Genomic DNA, 21,793 nt, shown 5'->3' with positions numbered 1-21,793 from the left:
TCCCCAAAACTACCCCCATCAGTTGATAATGGAGATTAAAGAATTAAACCACAATATTGTTCCCAAGTCATATCACATCTAAACACCATATCTCATCGAAATTGAACACCTAGATTTCCACCAATCAGACGATAGCAAATGGGGGTCATTCTTTTCCATTCAGAAAGGAATTCACAGTTGTATTTTCCTATCAAAAGTATCAAAATTTCCAAACCATCAGAGGTTTCTAATTCATTAACATGGCAACAAAACTTTTTCAAACAATTTTAAATTTCCACCAATCAGAAGCCAGAAAATAATAACCATTTTGTACAAGAGGCCCACAGGCCTAATTTAACGGTCATCTGATCATGAGTTCATTCGGGGTGATTTAATGATAAGAAACTGAAATAAAAAACAAAGTCTTCCACTTCGTTTAGGGGACTTAAAAAAGAAAAGAATTAAAAAGAAACGTCAGTAAGTTCCCAAACACGGACTTTATTACTTACATGATAAAATGAATGGAAATTTCTCTCTCCCTGTTGTTGATGAACTACTCTGGACTGAAATAGATTAAACACATATCAATATGGTCAGATTCTAAAATCTAAAATTCTTAGTACTTATAATTCTGTATAAAGGCATCGATGCAAACAAAAGACATGCTCAAAACAATATTTTGAGACACTCATTTCTAAATGTTTCTCATTTAATGTAAATACTAGGGGTACACATTGGGACATTAAAGTACCATATAAGGCCGGTCAGGTTATTCAATCCACAGCCTCCCAGCATGCACTAGAGAGGGATTGTAAACTGGAGAACACTTTCTGCTGTCAATTTGTATATTTTGGAAATTTCTTTTGTTCATTTCCTATGTCATTTTAGATCCCATTATTTTTTATCTTTCAGATTAAGACCAGTAATAGTTTATTGGTGTTTTGATAAGATTTCCAAAGGATATTTTTTCAAAATTAGATTTTTAAAAAAAATTCCTTGTACAAGAATATGAAAATTCTGAGTCAGAATGAGATTTTCAAGGCTTACAAGCATGTATATCAACTCCTATGAAAACCAAATATGAACAAATCAAAGGAATTTTTGAGTCAGAAGTGAAGTTTTGAGGCATGTCTGACTATATATATATCTACTACTTCCTTAGTCATCTTTTCCACTTACTTTCTCTAATAAGTAATTACTGATATGGCCACCAATTGGATCCCCCTTAAAGTCAAAGTTGATGTCCATATATTTGCCAAAGCGACTGGAATTGTCATTTCGATTGGTCTTTGCATTTCCAAATGCTTCGAGGATGACATTAGATTTGATTAGCACGTCTTTCACTCTGAAAATATATTTCAACAAACTGCATAAAAAAATCTGAACTGATATAACAATTTACATTATTTAGAACTGTTGGAAATTGAAAAAAAAACAAAAAACAACAATTTCATGACTTTGTCAACATGTACATTAGTTATGATCCTTTCTTGTATTTGATGTTGCACAGATTAAAGAGACTTTATCCGTCAAGTTTAAATTTTACAGTTCTTTAAATTAATTGATAATCAGTTCTATGAATGAATCAAATTACATGTAATAAAAATTTCTAATTTCATAGATGATTTTTTATATTTATAAAAAAGCCATACTTTTGTACAGCATCTGTATCAAAATTATTTTCAAACAGTTTTTGAATTACTATTCATAAAATTATATTAAATTTTTTGTGTAAGGAACACCTCCTGACACTGAATCGGGAAGCTCTGTTAAAACCTTTAGTTGTGTCCAAATGTGGTTAAATCCTCTGTAATTTTAAAGGTTTTAGCAATATCAATCTCAAATTTTCCACACATTTTATAAAACAAAGTAAAACCTTGTTATACTGCCACTTATTCTGAAATCCAATCAAACGACGTAGTCAAACAGTGACACAGAAAGAAATACTGTAAACGTGGTAATTTTTAGTCAGGGGTAAAGTTCTCAATTTTGATATGTAAATTATACGTGTTAGGGCCATTTTTGCGTGGGGGATTTGTTATCAAAAGGACTTCACATAATTAGTGTAATTTCCCCCTCCTGTAAAATTTCATGTTAAGAGTATTTAGTAACAACAGAAATCTGTGATATGTTGTCAATGAAGTGGCTGCTGAATGGTGTTATAATGAAGTTTAATTTTCTATTTATCTCATAAAGCTGACAACATCCAAACTTTCAGTTCAATGTACACAAAACCACAACTTCAAGTATCTATATGCTTGAAGAAAACTACATTATCAATATTCATAGAAATACTTTAATTCGCAAAATTAAATATAAGTGTAGTTTTATTGAAATTGGTTAACTGTGTTTGGAGTAGTCCACAGACAAGATATTTCTTAGTGACATATCAAAGGGCCATAACTCCAGAAATAATTGATAAAAATTAAGCCACTGCTAAATAAATGTATAAGTGTAGTAGAGGAAACTTGTACAATAGGCACAAGACAAAATGTATCATTCCAGAAGATGAAATCAACACCATCTTTGATTTAGCAATGATTTATATTTCTAGAGTTTTAATCTTGAACTAGATGAAACAAAACTTGTCTTAAGTCATTATAGTAAGTTCTTAATATTCCATCAAATAATTTATGACCAGAGAGGTATACTGGTAATTAGAAGGATTCAGGGGTACATGAAGGATAGGTGGACATTTATAAAGTGAATATAATCATATTTATAGTAATATATTCATGAGACATGCAGAAAATCTATTCTGGCAGCTGAAGCGAATAATAACTTTCTTTTTTTTTAGATACAAGACATGTAACACACAGTCTGTGTGATAATTTTCCACCTGGATTGCTTCGAAAAGATGAGATTTTGTTTTCCACAAGCTGGCAGTACAACAGCTGCTGTTTGCTGTGGTTCTGTACGCTGCGTCATTTTCCTATTGACTTTTTGTATTTCAAACGTAAAGGCACGGTGATGAAATGAATCCATGCTTTAAATGCTTATACAGAAGGATATTCAGGACACAAATCAATGTAAAGTTAAAATCAGAGCTTTTCTCTAAGCTTGAAGTAAATTTTCCAAAATACGGCTGAAGTAAATTTTCCAAAATATGGCAACTTTTAATTTATACTGATTTTATACCATGATTAAACCTGCAAATTCAATATTACACGACTGATATTCATGTAATCAGGAGACGATGAACTACAATACAGCTAGATGTTGGTAAGAAATTCAATAACTATACATACTACATCAAGCTATTTCAGGTGTTTGTGACAGAAATGTGAACTGATGCAATTCAGAATCACGAGTAAAAAAGGATTTCCAAAGAAGGAGGTAAAGAAAGACAGATTGTCAGCAAATGAGAGAGACAGCAATATGTGAAATGATATAGATCGAAACAGCAAACTGATCTCAAACCTAATAACAGGTAGCTCTGTTGTATACAATACAGATATATAGCATTGTTTTTGCTTTGGAAAATCAATACAATTTCACTGCAATAAAGATATCTGTTCTCGTAGACATTAGGATTATCATTTTTTTAATTTTTCAATTAGCTCTTGTTTTGCCAGGTAATATAAACCAATGTTATAAATATTGTATGACACTTGTGTGATATGACTATTATGTTGTATCATAAACAAATCACACATCACATAAATGTCTAGTTAACATACCCTATGGGTATTTTTTTTATTTTTTTTTTATTTTTCCCACATCTGAATAAACTTCCACTTTCTTACTATAAACTTTTTAAGATTAAAGACATGTCAATCCTACCATCTTTTAATTCACCGCAAACAATTAATGACAAACGATATATAGACATAAATTATCACACAACTGAAAAAATTCCCAAAAGTAATTGTGTTAATGAAAATCGTGAATAGACTTGAATCTATCTGCAGTATTGCCAATTCATTAATCAAATCAAGAAAATGAAATTCCCTAACTATGTGTAACAATTATTACATCACTAGAACAGCAATTTCCAAATGTTTTAGGGACAAAATTTAAGAGAACTTTCAAGAAATTGCACAAACTGCAGTGACAGAAAAGCACAATGTAGATATTTTAACCAACGAAAAAAATTATAAACTTTTATTAATTCAATAATCTTTTTAATTTTTTTTAAATTACAACACTGAATTATTGTTGCAAATATCTTTATCAAATAGATTGAAGAAAATCTCAATTCCATCGAAAACAGATTTAAACACAACTTACATGTGCATGTCATAATTAGACATCAAACAAAGAAAATTATACTAGAAAAAAATTATGGCAATTACATCCGATAACATCTTAACTGCAAAAACCATAATTTACCAAACCTTATATCAAAGATAACCTTGTAGAAAGCTGCAATTATAAGGAAATGGCAGGATGAAATAATTTCCATGTTATAGTTTTCTCAGATTTTACATGCAGAGATATCGGATATAGAGGTATTTATCCTTGAGCAGACATTCACAATTTTGTGTAGGTTTTATAAGTGAACACAGTTGAACTACATAAATGATCTTAAACTTTTACCTTTCTACCTCATTCCTGTAATAAATATTTAAACAAATTTCATAATGAGATTCTTTCAAGTTATATTAAGACTTTAGTGGAAGGTAATTTTGTGAAGATTGTTATCATATTAAGTTATGTTATTTCCTGTTCGACAGATTTTCTTTAGAATGTTAACCTAAAACATTTAATATACATGAGGGTTGAGGTCTCTATGTAGGATTCCATTTTTATACTTCAATATGATTTTGTGAGTTACCATCTTCTTTCATACTTTACTATGTTATGGGTTTTTTTCAATCCATAAGCTTAGGATCCAGACTTGAATACAAATGATATCACCCCTAAACAGTTCTGCTGCTTTCCAGAATGTTTTATTACATTTGTCCATTCAATACAAGCTTTGATTTGTTTGCATTATTTTAATTTCATAAAAAATAGTCTTACTAATATCAAACTTAAATAAAACAAGCATACTGGATATTATTAAAGCAGTAGAATGACCCCTGCTAAATATAGTAATGACTTTGACCTTGAACCAAAAACCCTGAAACTTGAACTCATCCAAGGTCCTTTATCTTTGTGTGAAAATTTAACAAAATCCCATGAGGAATGAAGCTGCTAAAGGGCAAACAACTTATATGTATGAACACACATATATACAAGACAGACAGAGAGGAATTATTTAGTTCTATGTTTTATCAATAGGGGACTGTTCTTGTATACAAAACGTCTGATATCAATGTTAGTAATCATATAATCTATACACATCTAGTGATGAATCTTTTTCAAATCATAAATATATTTAATTATTGATTTTAATCTTAAATTATCTTTAATGAAATTCATATTAAAACTTGAATGTTTGGCCCTAATACCTTTCCACTTCCTTCTGTCCACCGAGATTGGTAACTGCAGCGATGTACCTCATGATAATTTTTGAAGCCTCTGTCTTACCTGAGCCACTTTCACCTGTAATGAAGATAATTTTGTGGTATTATGAATAAATTCTGCATTACTAAACACGCAATACTAGAAATTAAGGTAAAAAACTTCTATGCAAATTAAAATTATGTTCTTTTAAATGAAGATTGAATTGACAATTATCTATGCCATATAAAGCATGTACAACGTCTTTACCCTGTGTGTAGCATAGTCATCTCATCTCCTCTAAAGCCATTAGCATAAGAGGCCAAACAAGCCTGTATATTGCTCATCTGATTCTAATGCAACTTTGAAGTTGAAGTCACTCATGCAGATATGTAGATAAGAAGGAAGGCTACACACAAGTAGCTTATCTATGGACTGGGGGGAACCTACAGATGGAGTTTGAGAAAAATATCTTTAGTACTTCTCGAGAAATAGTGTTGAATAGGCAAACTAAGGACCACGACAAACCTACATATGGAATTTGAGAAATACTTTTTTTCTCAAGAAACAGCATAAATATCAGATTGACAGACGATGAATAAACCAATTTGTACACAGGACAATTTGAATATACACAAATTGTTTGTTATCCAATGCCAATGGAAATCATTTGATAATGCAGGCTCATTTGAGTTGGGATAAAGTGTATAGGCTAATTCTTTGGTTTATTCTAAATTATTATTTAAATCTTTTTTGTTTTTATATTTGAAATAGCATACATGATTATATTAAAAACAATGCAAATATTTTAAATAGATAACTACATTCTTTTTTTACTTTTTTATTTGAAAGGTGTACCACAAAAAAGAAGAAAATAAAAGTTGAATAAAAGTTAAATGATGTTATACCTGAGATAACGATACATGTGTCTCGACTGTTTCTCTTCATCGTTTTGTAAGCACTGTCGGCCAGGGCAAATATGTGTGGAGGTCGTTCATAGATCTCGCGGCCCCGGTATTGGTCAACAAAACTTTTGTCGTAGATGTCCAAGGTACGGTAGGGGTTGACCGACACCACCACCTCCCCAATGTACGTGTAAATTCTGTTTTTTTCATATCTGTAAAGCAAACAAACAGGAATACATGAAATGTTTTTCTACATGAAATTTACATCAGGTAATTGTGCCTGCTTAATTAACAGGTAAAATAATATACATCTGTGGTTTTGTTCTTTGTAGGGGATTTTGGGACATTCTGAAGTCATTTGAGTAGGATTATCCATGAGATTCCGACTCAGCCAGAGATATGATATGAGGATACGAATGTCAAGGAGACACCAACAGCTCGAGTCATAGTATGAGGATACGGACGTCAATGAGACACCAACAGCTCGAGTCATGGTATGAGGATACGGATGTCAAGGAGACACCAACAGCTCGAGTCATGGTATGAGGATACGAATGTCAAGGAGACACCAACAGCTCGAGTCATGGTATGAGGATACGGATGTCAAGGAGACACCAACAGCTCGAGTCATGGTATGAGGATACGGGCGTCAATGAGACACCAACAGCTCAAGTCATGGTATGAGGATACGGGCGTCAAGGAGACACCAAACTGAGCCAGAGATATGGTATGAGGGTACGGGCGTCAAGGAGACACCAACAGCTCGAGTCATGGTATGAGGGTACGGGCGTCAAGGAGACACCAAACTGAGCCAGAGATATGGTATGAGGGTACGGGCGTCAAGGAGACACCAACAGCTCGAGTCATGGTATGAGGATACGGGCGTCAAGGAGACACCAAACTGAGCCAGAGATATGGTATGAGGGTACGGGCGTCAAGGAGACACCAACAGCTCGAGTCATGGTATGAGGATACGGGCATCAAGGAGACACCAACAGCTCGAGTCATGAGGACCGTGAAAAGTCAATATATATAGTTAGTTTTTAGCAAACTCCAAAATTCAGTAAAATTTCAGTAATTTTTTCTCAATTCAATAATCATAAAACTGCTACATAATAGTATGGAAGCACCTTTGAATGGTCGATTTCTCTGTGTGTCTTGTTTGTGTGCGGTTTTCCCATTTATTGCCGATGAAGTGACCTAATTGAATATAAGTTTATATAACTTGCTTCACAATTGTTGTAAAATAATGAAAGTCTCAGAAAGAGCGGTAAGAAGAGGAAGGGTAATTTGAATGGTCGTTAAAAATCCCTTTTGTATCACTTGTCTTAATGTGTCAGTAAACTGATAAAGATTTCATGTAAACACGCTGACACATGTGTGTGAAACCTACACATTACTGACAGCACTCCAGCTCTGAAAGAATGAACACAATTAATTCTTAGGGTGAACCTTTAAAAAATCATCACTACAAACAATAGTAGCAATTAAAACCTGCCACATCAAGGAAGGGACGGCACAATTGAATCTGACAGAGATTAATTATATATATAAAGTCTAATATTTAGCTGTGACTTTGGCTGTGTTGTCTTTGATCTGGGTGCATTTGTAGGTAAAAAAGTTGTGGTGATTTTGGAAAAGCATGCATGTTCCCCGAGTGATCGACAGCTAGATGATAATCTAGCTCTTGTTAGTTAATTTTCAAATTTAGAAAAAATACACTAGTTAAAAGCTTGTGTCTTTTACTCATGAATGTATATAATATATACACACTTTCATCACGACTCCTACATCCTATTATCATAGTACCTTGGGATGTATATAGGATTCATTGTCTTGTTAACAATACCTATAACTACAGCAGCTGTCAATATATGACACTGTGTATAAGACGGATGTACATAAATAACTATCACTACCATGTTTGGGTAAAAAACACACTGTTTTACATGTACTGCACTCAAGACACACCCCTTATGTCCTCAACAGTCATGCACTTATTATTCAACAGTCACTGTCAAATTGGTCCATACCTATACTTGGGTGGTGGAATTTCAGTATTTTAAGTCATTGAATCTCTATAGGAACATTAAAGAACAGCTGAAAACATCCAATATGATTTCATTATAGGATTGAGGAACATATTGAGGGGGGATATCATTATTACTTTATTTATTCTCACATAAGGACAGTCGTTCAGATCCCTAACCGAGGCAGCCCACTCACAGCTGCGCGTGCAGGGAAATGGACCGGGCTGCCCTAGTGATCAAATTTTAATCATTTTAAATTTGATAATACGCCATATTTATGAACCACATTTAGCTTATTACACTATTTTTAAATGGATGGCACTGCCAAAGTGAAAGGGCTTGTTGAAATAAATGTGGGTGTAGGGCTTACTCCTGTGGGCAAGCTTTTTTGCGGATAAATGCGGTAGTTGTAATTTAATGTTTTTTGCGGATAAATGCGGTAATTGTAACATAATGCTTGCTGTGTAACAATCGAGATGCCCAACATTAATTGTTTGTAAACAATGGATGATTAATAATTGGATTTGAATAAGGAAACACATATTTGTAATTTGTTTACATCCTCATCAGTTTGATGTGACATTATATTTATGAAACCTAGTCCTTTATAAGAGGCCTAATGGGCCTGACCATCGAGATTGGAGTACCAATTTTAGGCCAGAAATACTTTCTTTCTTTCAGCAAATTCAAGATCATTTTTAGCTTCAATAGAGTTCTGGATTTGGATGTCATAGATTTAAGGATCTATTAATACAAAAAGCACAAAAACAAAAATTGTATAAGTAGCAGCTGGCCAACCATATTGCCCTTATCATCACTGATGATTCCCATGATCTGACTCTACAGCTGTACCTATACAAATGTAATGAAAAGTGCTGATGTCTTGTACTGTGTTTTGTACAAATTCCTTTATCATTATCAAACACAGAATTGGCCAAGAGGACAGTGATGGACTAAGAGGTGTATTATTAGCTATAAAGATCAGTGTTTAATGATCATCAGTGATGTCCATATATGAGTCCATGTCCATCACTTGCTATAAATCTGTAATAGTGACAATGTGTGACAGCCATATTAAGTACCAGAGATATAGGACTAGTTCAAGTTTTATTGTAGGTATATAAACCTTACTCCACAGGTACATACATGTACTTTATAGTACACAAACTATACCATATCTAATTCCCTACCTTATTTACACGATCTTATATAGCTTCAGTGAGTTTCAAGGAACAACAGTTTTGATAAAATATTTGTCAATATACACATATAAACTAGAAAATCAATTATTTTAGACAAAAGATCGAAGTCACGTTTTCCCACCTTTATCAAAAGATTTTTTTAGACATAGATACTGATAAAACTATGTTTTACAGTAAAAGAGATTACAGATATCATGCTGTTTAAGATGTCCAGCATGATAAAGGTGCCTACGCCCTAGTTTCACAGTGTCACGTTTCATCACCCTGTAAGTGTCGATTTCAGATTCTTAAACATCCAGGTCAGTTGTTTCACAGGAATTTTATACTACAATTCAATTCAGGACCTACTCGAGTAAATAAACAGGTCATTTAGACATCCTTCATTGAATAACATATAATCTACCAACTCGAGTGAGATGGAGATATTACTGTAGCACTTTTATACCTGCTGCTAGGAGGGGATAAAATATTGACAGAGTCTCCAAGAATTTGATAGTATTTAATGAAACCCTGGTTTGCAGATTTGACTTGATGTAGTACTAGTGTAAGAGTCTGCCTATACATGTATTCAATTGTGAAAAAATACAAACCTGTTTGTACACATCTATACAAATACCGAAAACAGCAGACATTTAAAACTTTCCAGTATATCTTCAAATACAACAGTACTAGTGTTAACACTACAGGTAAATTGAACAGACTTCCTGTTATGTATAATCATGGCATGTTTATATCAAAAGTATTAGAAAGTTTGTTTTTTAAAATTATTTTGTTCATTTATATTTAGTAACAGTGACCTTATTTGACCTTTGAATTTTGACGCTGAAAAGCAACTCTTTCAATAAGGAAGCACTGTATGAAGTTTGAGTATCATCATCCCAAGGAATCTCAAGTTATTCCTTGGTAACTGATTTCTATTAAAAGTAACAGTGACCTTGACCTTGGAAGCTGAAAAGCGATAATTCTAAGAAAGCACGTTCAATAAGAAAATACTGTATAAAGTTTTAGTTCGATCAGTCCAAGGAAACTCAAGTTATTGCATGGAAATTTATAAAGTGCTGGCAGACAGGCTGACAGACAGATGGACACAGCGGACAGGCTGACAGACACACAGCGGACAGGCTGACAGACAGATGGACACAGCGGACAGGCTGACAGACAGATGGATAAGAAGGACAGGCTGACAGACAGATGGATAAGATGGACAGGCTGACAGACAGATGGACACAGCGATATGGCACCCACACTTTTGTATGGGACCCTAAATATAACAAACCATGTACATGTGAATACATCAATGTAAGCAATACCTCAGGAAGGCTAGGTACAAACCTGTCAGATTTTATTGAATTATTTAACTACATCAACTAACACTGGATACTGTACATGCTATAAATTCCAGATAACACATCAATATACAGACTCTGTAAGCATGGTTAGCTTAACATTGAAATAAAAGACCTGATTTTATACAGCCGTAAAATCATGATCATGTTATGCATCAGGGCATTTATTTTCATATTTTTAGGAAAAAGCTGAAACTAGAGATCGTTTATGTGAACAAAAACATATGTCTCCCTTTCTCCCCTACTATATATATGCACCCCCTGGTGATTAAGGTCACTGTGGATGATAAAGATCGATGTACAGCAATTTTCGTTAAGATGTCCTTAAAGGTTGAATAGTTATTGTCCAGGCAAAAATTATAAGACATTTTACCTTGAGGTCATGCAAGGTCACAGTGACCTACAGTAGTGCTTTGCACATTATCTTTAGAGGATGCAACTACTCGTTTCTTCAACATATCTTCAAAAGTGTTAGAAACCCTTGTTGGCCAAGAAAATGCTGACCAACTTTCATTTGTTTGACCTAGAGGTCAAGCTCACAATGAAGTAACTGCAGTTCACTGACATCAGCTTTAGGTCATGCAACTATACTGTATACCATTGAAGATATGGTTATGACACTTGCACAAGTGACGTCACTTTCGTATCTTCAAAGGTTTAGAAATTAAGGCCCAGACAAGACAAAATTAACACTTCTCTGAACCTTTGACCTTGACCTAAAGGCAGGTCATAATGATCACTGCACATCAGCTTTAACTGATCATACAAGTATTTTTGATGAAAGTATATATGCTGTAAGCTTCATGAATATACCTATTATTGGATATTTGCACTTACTTGACCTTTGACCTTGAGGCCAAGGTCACTGTGACCTAACAGCAATGCATTTCACATGTATGTTGTCTTTATGAATATGAAGCTATGCCGTTTCATTACTAAATCTTCAATGCTTAAGAAGTTATATGATTCTGGCAAGAAATTATTATATTTTATTAAAAGAAGAATTAAAGAAGAAAAAGAAGGACTAATGCCATATATATCTTCCTTCATTCTAAGGCGAGACATAATTATCAGATCAAATTAACAGAGACGCTGATTTCTATTTTTCAGTCATCACAATTCAGAGAAACTGATCATTAATAATATCCAGTAAATAATTATCTCAAGTTGTAATCTAAAATGTCGTAACCTTTCAAAATATATATGGCAGAATTAAGAGTGAAGACGTTCCATATGTTCTTTAAACCTTTCCTGAAATATGAGTATATTTTAGGAAAGGAAGCTGACAATGCTACTTTAATACTGTTACTGAAATGTGATGTGTAGTTTCTGAGTCAGATCCTGTACCTAAGTAAACCCACTATATCTTCCTCCGACATTCTAGTGGAAGTGTTGTCTAAGTCAACATTGTCAAGCATGCTGAGCAATTAATTTCAAAACTATCTTTCTACTTGATTTGTCATGAGTTGAAGGGTTCAAGCTCCTTCAATAAATCCCATATCATAATACAGCAAGGTGGAAGTTTGAACATTTTGTTTACTTTTTCAGATGATGTATATACGTAGCTCATTTAAAAAGTGTATACAATTTTAGTATACATTTATATTTCATTTTTTTACTCCAAATCACTGTCAAGGCAGAGTTAAGAAGTGTAATTTTGAGAAAACAAATATGATTTTCCTATTAATCTTATAGTTTCAATAATGATTTTAAGCTATATGTGTAAAATAATCATCTTGTGTTTCAATTTATCTGTATAATTAAATATAAAATCAGGATCTGAACAATATGGCCTCCGACACTGTCAAGCTCTGCACATGTAATTTGTCAGTAATTGATTCACTTAGTGTTATTTACAATTTGCCAATATCATTTTTGGCCACATCACTCATTCTATAAACTTTCTTGAATTAGATATTCGTCATTTTAGTCAATTACTTTAGACAATTTCATATTTAATAGTTTGATATAAATATATATACATGTAAATGAAATTTGTCCAGTGAATCATCCTGGGTTTTTTTCTGATTATAATATAAGTGAGGTGAAGCACAAACTTCATCAGTGAAAAAACTAAAATATCCACCTAATTTTATTCAATAACCCCTTCCATCTTCTGAAGTAGTTTAGACCCATTGAAAATCTAGGGGTGACAGCAGCCTTACAAACACTGCCCCACCAAGAACAAACAGTAATGTACTGGTACTGAGAAACGCGATTCCTCTCGATGTTTGGTAGTTTAGCCTAGGAACAGAAGTATGTGATAAGAAATATGGGTATAAAATCCTAAAACTACAAAACTTTGACACCGAGACTTTTCTGTAAACTGATCAGTATATATATAGCAAGTAAATAGACTCATGAGCTGCAATTTAAATTAGGTAGGGCCAATCAAGGGGCTGTGAAATATATTACGAAATCATATAACATGCGTTTGACTACAAGGAATAAGTGCTAATTAGTTTTCTCTAACAATTCTGCACAATAGCTGGCACATTTGTAGTGGCATGAAATGCTTATGTAGATGGTGAGCTGGTAAGTTAATTCCAGGGCAACACATGGACACTGGTCAAAACGAACAGGTTAAACTTTTTATTTTTTTATTCACCTATTAAAGTGTATTATCCAGATGATGAAAAATTCATTGTAATTTTGTAACTGTTGTTTATTTAATGACATTGCTGGTTCAGGCCGGTGCATTGTGAACAGCCTATTGGTGTTTGCCACCTGAGGGTGGGTCGTTGGAAAAATGCACTACATGCCTGATTAGAATTGGGCACCTAATATCAATATTCAACAGGATGTTTTTACATGTACAAATGTCATACTAAAGGCTAGAATTAAATCCAGCTATAATTGTGAATGGATATTTAAAATAAATTTTAAATATCAGAAATTAAACAACACAAACAAGAGGCCTATCACACCTATGGGTCATCTGATCAAGTTCTACCCACCTCAGCCCCTTGGGGGTCATGATCAGGGCCAATATGTGCATATATACCATCAAACTGCCATCATATACCAATGATTCTACAAGTTTGAATTATTGGCAAATCAGATTCCCTATATAAAATAAAGTTTACCCCATAAGATTAGATACAACACCCATAAGTGTCATGAAATTCACAATTTTGGTAAAGCACCCTAGGACTTTTCCATTTGTGAAGAATTTTCGATTCTATCCTATCTGGGCCTTGAAAAAAAGATTATTTGAAATTTCAGTCAATTTGATCCCTTTTTGCCCTATCCATAATATAAGGCCCCTGGGGGATAGGAATCAATAATTCAATGCTAGTAAGTTGTCTTTTGGCAATATGTCTATAGAGTGTTACCTAATTATATAAGTGAGGGCAATCTTTGGGGAAACAAGCATTCTGTCAGTATTACTAAAGCAATACATGTCCCCTACTGGCCCCGCTAGAAATATAACAGTGATCTTGACCTTGGCCCATAAACCCTGGAACTTGGTTCAGATCTGTAGCTACTCATACATACATACCAACTCTCACCATCATTCCTTGAAGGATGGACGGAGACCGATTAGAAGGCTGGACAGGTAGACTGGGAGGAAGACTAGTCTTCGCAGGTTTCACCACCACTTCGGGGAGAGGGGCTGTGATACATTTTTTGGTCTACATCAATCAGTGTGGGGAAACACATGCTTCGCCCCCTCTGTCCATGTCACATAGTATTATACCTATGAAAGTAATCTTGGGGCCATAGCTAGTTGGGGAAGGAGGGAGAACACATTGGTGCCCATGTGATGTCTTGGACTGTTAATAACAAAATAATGGTGGAGGATCGGTTTGGGTGTTAACATGACTTGAGCAAGCTTAAGTCTACCTGTTGCAGATCAAGTCACTTAGATACAACACTTTGTCTGCTTCCCTTGGAATACTCTAGTATTTAGGGGATTTGGAAGAGCCCTTAATTTATAGAAATGCAAGTAAACACAGAGTTAGCAATTGAGCAATCAAGGGAAAGCCTATACTAAATAAGGTGCCTGCATGAATTAAACCTATTCAAGTCTCTATGGGGAGTCTATAGGCTGAGGACATTCCCCAATAGAAGTTTTTGAAAAAAAAAAAAAAAAAAGATGCAAAATGGTATATTCTTTGATCATTCATCAATGGAAGTTTTTGAAGGAAAAAAAAGATGCAAAATGGTATATTCTTTGAGTATTGTGTGGTATCTTTTGCATTATAATACATAATGAGCTTAAAAAAGATTGAGTTTAATAGGATAATAATATAAAAAATTCTTCTCCAGACTATCGAGTGGCATGTCAGATGCTGCCTGTGTTAATCAGCTTGGTGATCATCGATGGCCACGTGTTAGACATTTGTGCAGCTACACCCCTATGTACACTTACTATCAAAACACCCATATATTAATTCTAAAAGTACACCCAATTTCAATTTATTGTATTATTTATTTTTCGTCTTCCCTCATAGTTTCTGTCATCCATTTTTTGTTATTATTCATCGGAATCAATGCGACACTTATTACACAACTCGTGTTTCAAGCGTCTAGGTGTGTTATAAATGACTGACCAAGAAAATAGATGGAAACAGGAAAAAATTCTGGATTTGCAGATTTTTCCGGAGGTGCACGGCAAAATTATTTCAAATTTTTTTCTGGACATGGACATTAATTTAGTGTGGCCTTACGATTGAATCTGCACAAATATGTCCGAGATATCGTATTGATGTACCTTGGTAATTTAAACTTAAATAAATATATATCTTAAGTAATTGGACAGCTTCTTTAAATTATAAATATCCTCGAAAATGAATATTCTGCAAAAATGGCTTATTTAAGGACAGATACATTTAAATTATTGCAGATGGGAAAAAAATCAACAATTTGACAATAGCACTCATATTTTGAAAGGTCATGAAATTGGGAGTACTAATAATATGATGTGTCATCAACTGGTTTACAACATTTCCTGAATGATGAATGTGTGTACTTATACCTTAAGTAATTTATATGATTGTAAGTACACAACCAGTTGGCTGTTAAAGGCTTAGGAAGGATATCGTATTACAGATACTCTTTGAGATTTGTTCATCATGGCTAAAACTCACCACATGATTCATAAGTTATGATTAATACATCTAATTTATTCTTTATTAGTTTAGTGATGTACCTAGACCCCCACCCCTCCTTCAGGTCAATTTCTTAGTTCTCATCACAAAATGACAATTATAATAAATAAGGCCCACTTTGCCCACAATTTGCTGATTCATGCAGGGACATTTTTTAGATATAAGGTTATATTTTTTTCATTTTACACACTGCCTTAAAATAATGTTTACTTCAAAATATACATATGATGATATGTCATAATTTGACCTATACTGAAAAAAACATGGAGCTATTCCTTAGATTATCCACAGTAATATGCTTTTATTTTTAAATTTCGATGCATATCCTTTTATAAGAAAGCTAAAATAATATATCAGTTTACAAATTTATGCCGTATAGATTAACACTAGAATGAAACAAACATTCAACGAGGAAATGGAGTTTACGAAAGTTATTTCCCTTGTCAGTAAATTAAATACCTCGGTTCGGATATTTGTGCCACATATTATAAAATGACTAATACTTGTTTCCTATTTATACTGACGTAGCCAGATGCAAATTTGTCAAGCTGAAATTCATGTCATTTTATGTCAAAATATAACTTATGAATAGTATGGTTTATCTTATCTAATTTTGCTACCTTTGCTGACAACCCCGGCAAACTTCCAAAAGCCAAGAGGGTGCGGACCTAGCTAGTGTAGTTGTCGCATGCTCGAGACGTAAACAACTTACCTCAATTTTAAATTGGACATAAACGCTGACATGGAGACTTCTGGCAACAGGACGAAATCCCCTGTGCCATATTCAGGCCCTTCGTGCATGCTACCCGCCATTTTGTCGAGTTTTCTGACAGTCACATATTACACTAGTCCACTCCACGAAACTCAGCGCACAGGTGCTCGTTTACTTTGCGATCGGTAGATGGCGTAACCTCCCGTGTATTCTGTGAGGCCAGCCAAAGGGGAATTTTCCTTATCACCTCAAATCTATTTATATACCACCACAGCAGGTTCTACCAATGCTGCATGCTTGAGTTACAAATAATTATATCGCTCCACAAACATTCTTATGTTAGCTTACTATTACAAGTACTTGTAATTATAGAATACTGTATATATATTCTATAAGGGCCCCGGACTTCCTCGTCAAGAGATTAATTGTTTGTTTCATTTGGAAAACATAGAATCAGGGATTTTGGCCAAACTATATCAATAAAAATAGAAGATTTTTTTTATATAACTGGCGACTGAAAAATAAATAACTAGATAATTAAGATCAACTTTAAAAGTCCTTAAATGCATTAGCATTAGGGAACATACATGTATATATAGAGGGATTAGGTATACGTCCCTGCAGGATTTGCATGTATTAAATGTGTAAGTTAATAGCTATGCGAACATCGCAGTTAATGCGGTTTGACTAGAAGATCTTTAACATATAGTTCCTAGTTTGACGAAAATACCTATAATATCAATCAAGGGCGCGCGACGTAATTGTCCAAATAATTTCTGTACTGACATAATTCACTCTAAATGGACAGTATAAAAATTGTATAATTATCGGTTTGATCGTGTTAACCAGCTCGCCAGATACAGTGTACAGTACGTGTACATAATGGGTTTAAATATCTCTTTATTTGATTAGCACACCTGCATGCCAAATCCAGAAGTTAGTATATATATATAGATATCTGCCAAAACGTACGATATCGGGTGGGCCTATAGTACGTATTTTCGGGTATGCAAACAGGTTTTCAAGCACAAGAACAATGTACACATACGTTATGCTGGATCAGAGACGCGCTATGTCTAGTTAGGTTTACAGAAAAAAAATGCAATATATTTTTTTTTAAATCGGCTAAAATAAGCATTCGTAGAAGGGAGGTAACTCGTGTTGTTTTAAAAAGGAGAATAAGAATGACATTGGGAAATTGGTGAATATTTCTTTTTTTTTTGTGTGTGTTTATTGTAATTTTATTATTATAATCATAATAATTTTTGTTGCAAAACCGTCCTTTTATGTTGTTTTTTTAATTCCATTACCATTTTTTTTTTATCTAAGACAGGCGCGTAGCTGCCTATACGCAGTTGCGTACACATCAGTTTTCAAAATTATAAAAAAAAAAAAAAAAAAAAACAACAAAAAAAAAAAAAAAAAAAAAGCTTTGTGATTTATATGAGTTTATCTATAGACAAAATATGAATGCTGTACCTAGGTGATGGTTCTAATCAAACACTATAATTGATATAACTAGTCATCACGTGGCAGGGAACGCAATCAATCGGTTGGTTAAAGTGAGACAAAGAAAAATCCCTTGTTGAAGGGTCCTTTGTTGAATTTGTTCAGTTTTGAGCCTGAATAAGTGGAAAACAAAATGGCCAACAGGATGGTATTAAAGTGGGTGATTTCCCCATACTTCTCTCTCAGTATGCTGACGACACTTTTTTCACACTTGATGGATCACAACAATCATTATCTGAATCTCTGAATGAACTAAATACCTATGCAGATCTCTCAGGACTTAGAGTAAATATTGATAAGACACAGATCATATGGATAGGGTCAAAAAATATAGCCAGGACATACTTATGCCCGAACTTAATCTACAGTGGGGACGGGAACGGTTTAGTCTACTTGGGATAGAATTCGATGTGAACCTTCATGCTATGCCAAAGATCAATTATGACAAGAAAATTGTTAAACTTAAAACTCTTGTAAATACTTGGAAAAGAAGAAACCTCACACCGATAGGGAAGATACACATAATTAAATCTCTTTTTATTTCACAATTCATCCACCTTTTTACAGCTCTGCCTAATCCAGATGAAAAAACATTCAGCATTATTAACACTATTTTCTATTTGAATTCCTATGGAACAGTAAAGTAGACAAAATCAAGAGAGAAACTGTTGTCCAAGATATCATAAATGGCGGATTAAAAATGGTTAATATCAAGGCTTTCGCGGACTCATTAAAACTAAGTTGGATTAGAAGACTTTATCATACACCAGGCAAGTGGTCCTTGATATTAAATACTAGTGTAAATACTAATGTTTTGCTAAATATTGGAGGTGAGTATATACAAAAATGCCATAAGAATTGTACTAATAAATATTGGAAGGAGGTTTTAAGAGCATGGTATAAATTACATATTTCCTTAGAAACCACTATTCCTAAGGATAATTCAATTTTACAAGCACCTATTTGGTTTAATAGGAATATTACTATATCAGGTAAACCAGTTTTTTACAATCAGTGGTACAGAAAAGGAGTAACAAATGTAGTGGATATGTTGGAATCTGATAGTATTGAATCTTTTCTAAGTTATAAAGATTTTGTTCAAATATATGATATAACAACTAACTTCCTTCAATACCAAGGACTTGTATCTTCCATTAAAAGATTCATTGCTGATAGGTTACCATTTGAAAATACGGTTGTGCGGCCAATAATACCTTTTTATATTCAGATTATTTTGAGGAACCAGAAAGGTACAAAAGATTTTTATAAATTGTTAAACATAACTAAAGCAGAACCAACTGGTAAAGCAAAATGGGGGGGGGGGGGGCAATATGAACTAACTCGTAAAGATTGGGAAAATATTTACAAATTACCATTCCAGGTAACAAAAAATACTAAGCTTCAATGGCTGCAATACAGGATTACTCATAACATTTTAATTACCAATTCAAGACTGTTTAAGGCAAGACTAGTTATCAGTCCCTTATGCAACCTATGTAACTATGAAAGAGAATCAGTCAGTCATGTTCTATGGGAATGCCAAGAAGTTCAAAAACTCATACAGACACTAGAATCACTTCTTGATGCATTGTTTATTCCCTTTTCTGTCAATAAACAATCCTTTCTGTTTGGAATTACTAGTTACAATAGCCCAAGTGTTCGAGTTGATAATGAAATAATTTTGATAATTAAACACTACATCTACACAACACGATGCCTGCATAGTTCTCTGAATACCAATACTTTAGTAAAAACTATACAAAGTCATTATTCTGTGCAAAAATATATTTCAAATAGCAAAAATAACACTTTAAGATTAAAATTTATGAATGAATGGAGAAAATGGGAAAATCTTATTAAACTTGAAATCTAATCCTGACATTGTGCTGACAATAACACCTGTACACTGTAATTCGGATAAGAATGAATTCATCATCCCATGGCCTCACTCTATCTCTCTCTGCTTTACCCTTTCCTTTTTTGTTGTCTCCTTTTTTTTTTTTTTTTTTTTGCTAAATGATTTATATATAAGTCAAAATAGCAAGTAGACTATTAAATGCAAGTATGTGTGAATATGCATGAGTATGTGTGTGAGAGTGTATGTTTGTGTGTGTGTGTAGGTAATGTAGTTAGTTAGTGCACATTTAAGTAATTTTGAATGTGTATACATATGATATTGTTTTGAATGTGTATGTATGTTTTGTGTGTATATGCTAGATCTAAATGGTGCAATCGGTGTGGAGCCTGGTCAATGGTGCCGATGACTCAGTTGATGTGGCAAGAGTTTATATGACCAACACAGAAGCTGAGCCCTCGACAGGATTGATCAGGCTACCAGGAAACTGAATATGTATGTATGTGTGGGATGGATGTATGTTTATCAGAATATGTATACAGGTATAGGAGTATGTATGGTTTGTATGTATTTATCCTTGTAGTTAAATTGATGTTGATGATGAGTATGATGATGATGATTATGGTTATATGATGATTAGTATGGTGATGAGTAAAATGATGATGATGATGATTATGATGATGACTATATATACATGATATCATGATGACATTATGATGATGATGCTGATGATTTAAGGTTTATTATTATCATAATGATGATGAAGAAGATAAGATTATGATGATGATGATGACTATGATGATGATGATATCATGATGAGATTGTGATGATGACTAATGATGATGATGATGTTATGATGGTAATGATTCGTAGGTTGATATGATTGTGAAGATGAGAATATGATATAATGATGATGATATGATTAGGATGACGATGATGATGATGATTTTAGGATGGTTATGAGTATGATGATTATGATGATAATGATTCGTAGGATGATTAGTATGATTATGATGATGATGATGAGATTATGATGAAGATGACTTAGAGGATGATTATGATGATGATGATGGGGATGAGTATGTTGATGATGACGATTAGTATGATGATGATTAGTATTACGATGATGATTTTAATGTTTAAGTAGGATGATGAGAATATGATGATGAAAAAATATAGGTAATGATGACATTGAAGATGATATTAAGACTATATGTTGATAACAAACCATTCATACTGGAATCGATGTGCGTTTGTGTGTGTGACTTTTATGTATTTATGTATTGAAAATGTCTTAAAAATAAAATAAATAAAAAAAAAAAAAAAAAAAAAAAATATTTCTTTATATGATGATGCGTGTTTACCAACTTACCATCAGTATCATTAATGCTTATTATTCCAATGGTTCAAATATTCCACTTTTGAAGTTGTCTTTTATAGCAAGAAAGACAATAAAGTACAATATCTCTCTCAAAAAAAAAAAAAAAAAAAAATGCTGTACCTAGGTGATGGTTCTAATCAAACACTATAATTGATATAACTAGTCATCACGTGGCAGGGAACGCAATCAATCGGTTGGTTAAAGTGAGACAAAGAAAAATCCCTTGTTGAAGGGTCCTTTGTTGAATTTGTTCAGTTTTGAGCCTGAATAAGTGGAAAACAAAATGGCCAACAGGAGGTCATCTTGGATTTTGACAGCTGAAATTTCTTATCATTATTTCTTAAAAATTCTTCTAAATTGTGGACGCCAAAA

General features: G+C 33.5%; 1 protein-coding gene across 4 annotated transcripts in view; it reads right to left on the bottom strand.

Moving 5' to 3' along the window:
- The window catches only part of LOC117343092 (unconventional myosin-Id-like), a 45,422-nt gene extending 28,558 nt beyond the window's left edge, over positions 1–16,864 (bottom strand). For 2 of the 4 annotated variants that reach the window (XM_033905387.1, XM_033905389.1), the window contains exons 1-6: positions 16,677–16,864; positions 6,276–6,484; positions 5,376–5,469; positions 4,519–4,533; positions 1,159–1,324; positions 489–542 (exon numbers count right to left, since the gene is read on the bottom strand). In XM_033905387.1, coding sequence (XP_033761278.1) covers positions 489–542; positions 1,159–1,324; positions 4,519–4,533; positions 5,376–5,469; positions 6,276–6,484; positions 16,677–16,777 — 639 coding nt within the window. In that variant the 5' untranslated portion in view covers positions 16,778–16,864. The remainder of the gene's footprint in view (positions 1–488; positions 543–1,158; positions 1,325–4,518; positions 4,534–5,375; positions 5,470–6,275; positions 6,485–16,676) is intronic. The other 2 variants (XM_033905388.1, XM_033905390.1) reach the window with 1 other exon arrangement.
- Between the last annotated feature and the right edge of the window lie 4,929 nt (positions 16,865–21,793).

This window comes from Pecten maximus, chromosome 15 (genome assembly GCF_902652985.1).
Source record: "Pecten maximus chromosome 15, xPecMax1.1, whole genome shotgun sequence".
NCBI classification, from domain to species: domain Eukaryota; kingdom Metazoa; phylum Mollusca; class Bivalvia; order Pectinida; family Pectinidae; genus Pecten; species Pecten maximus.
This window is presented reverse-complemented; position numbering and strand designations above follow the sequence as displayed.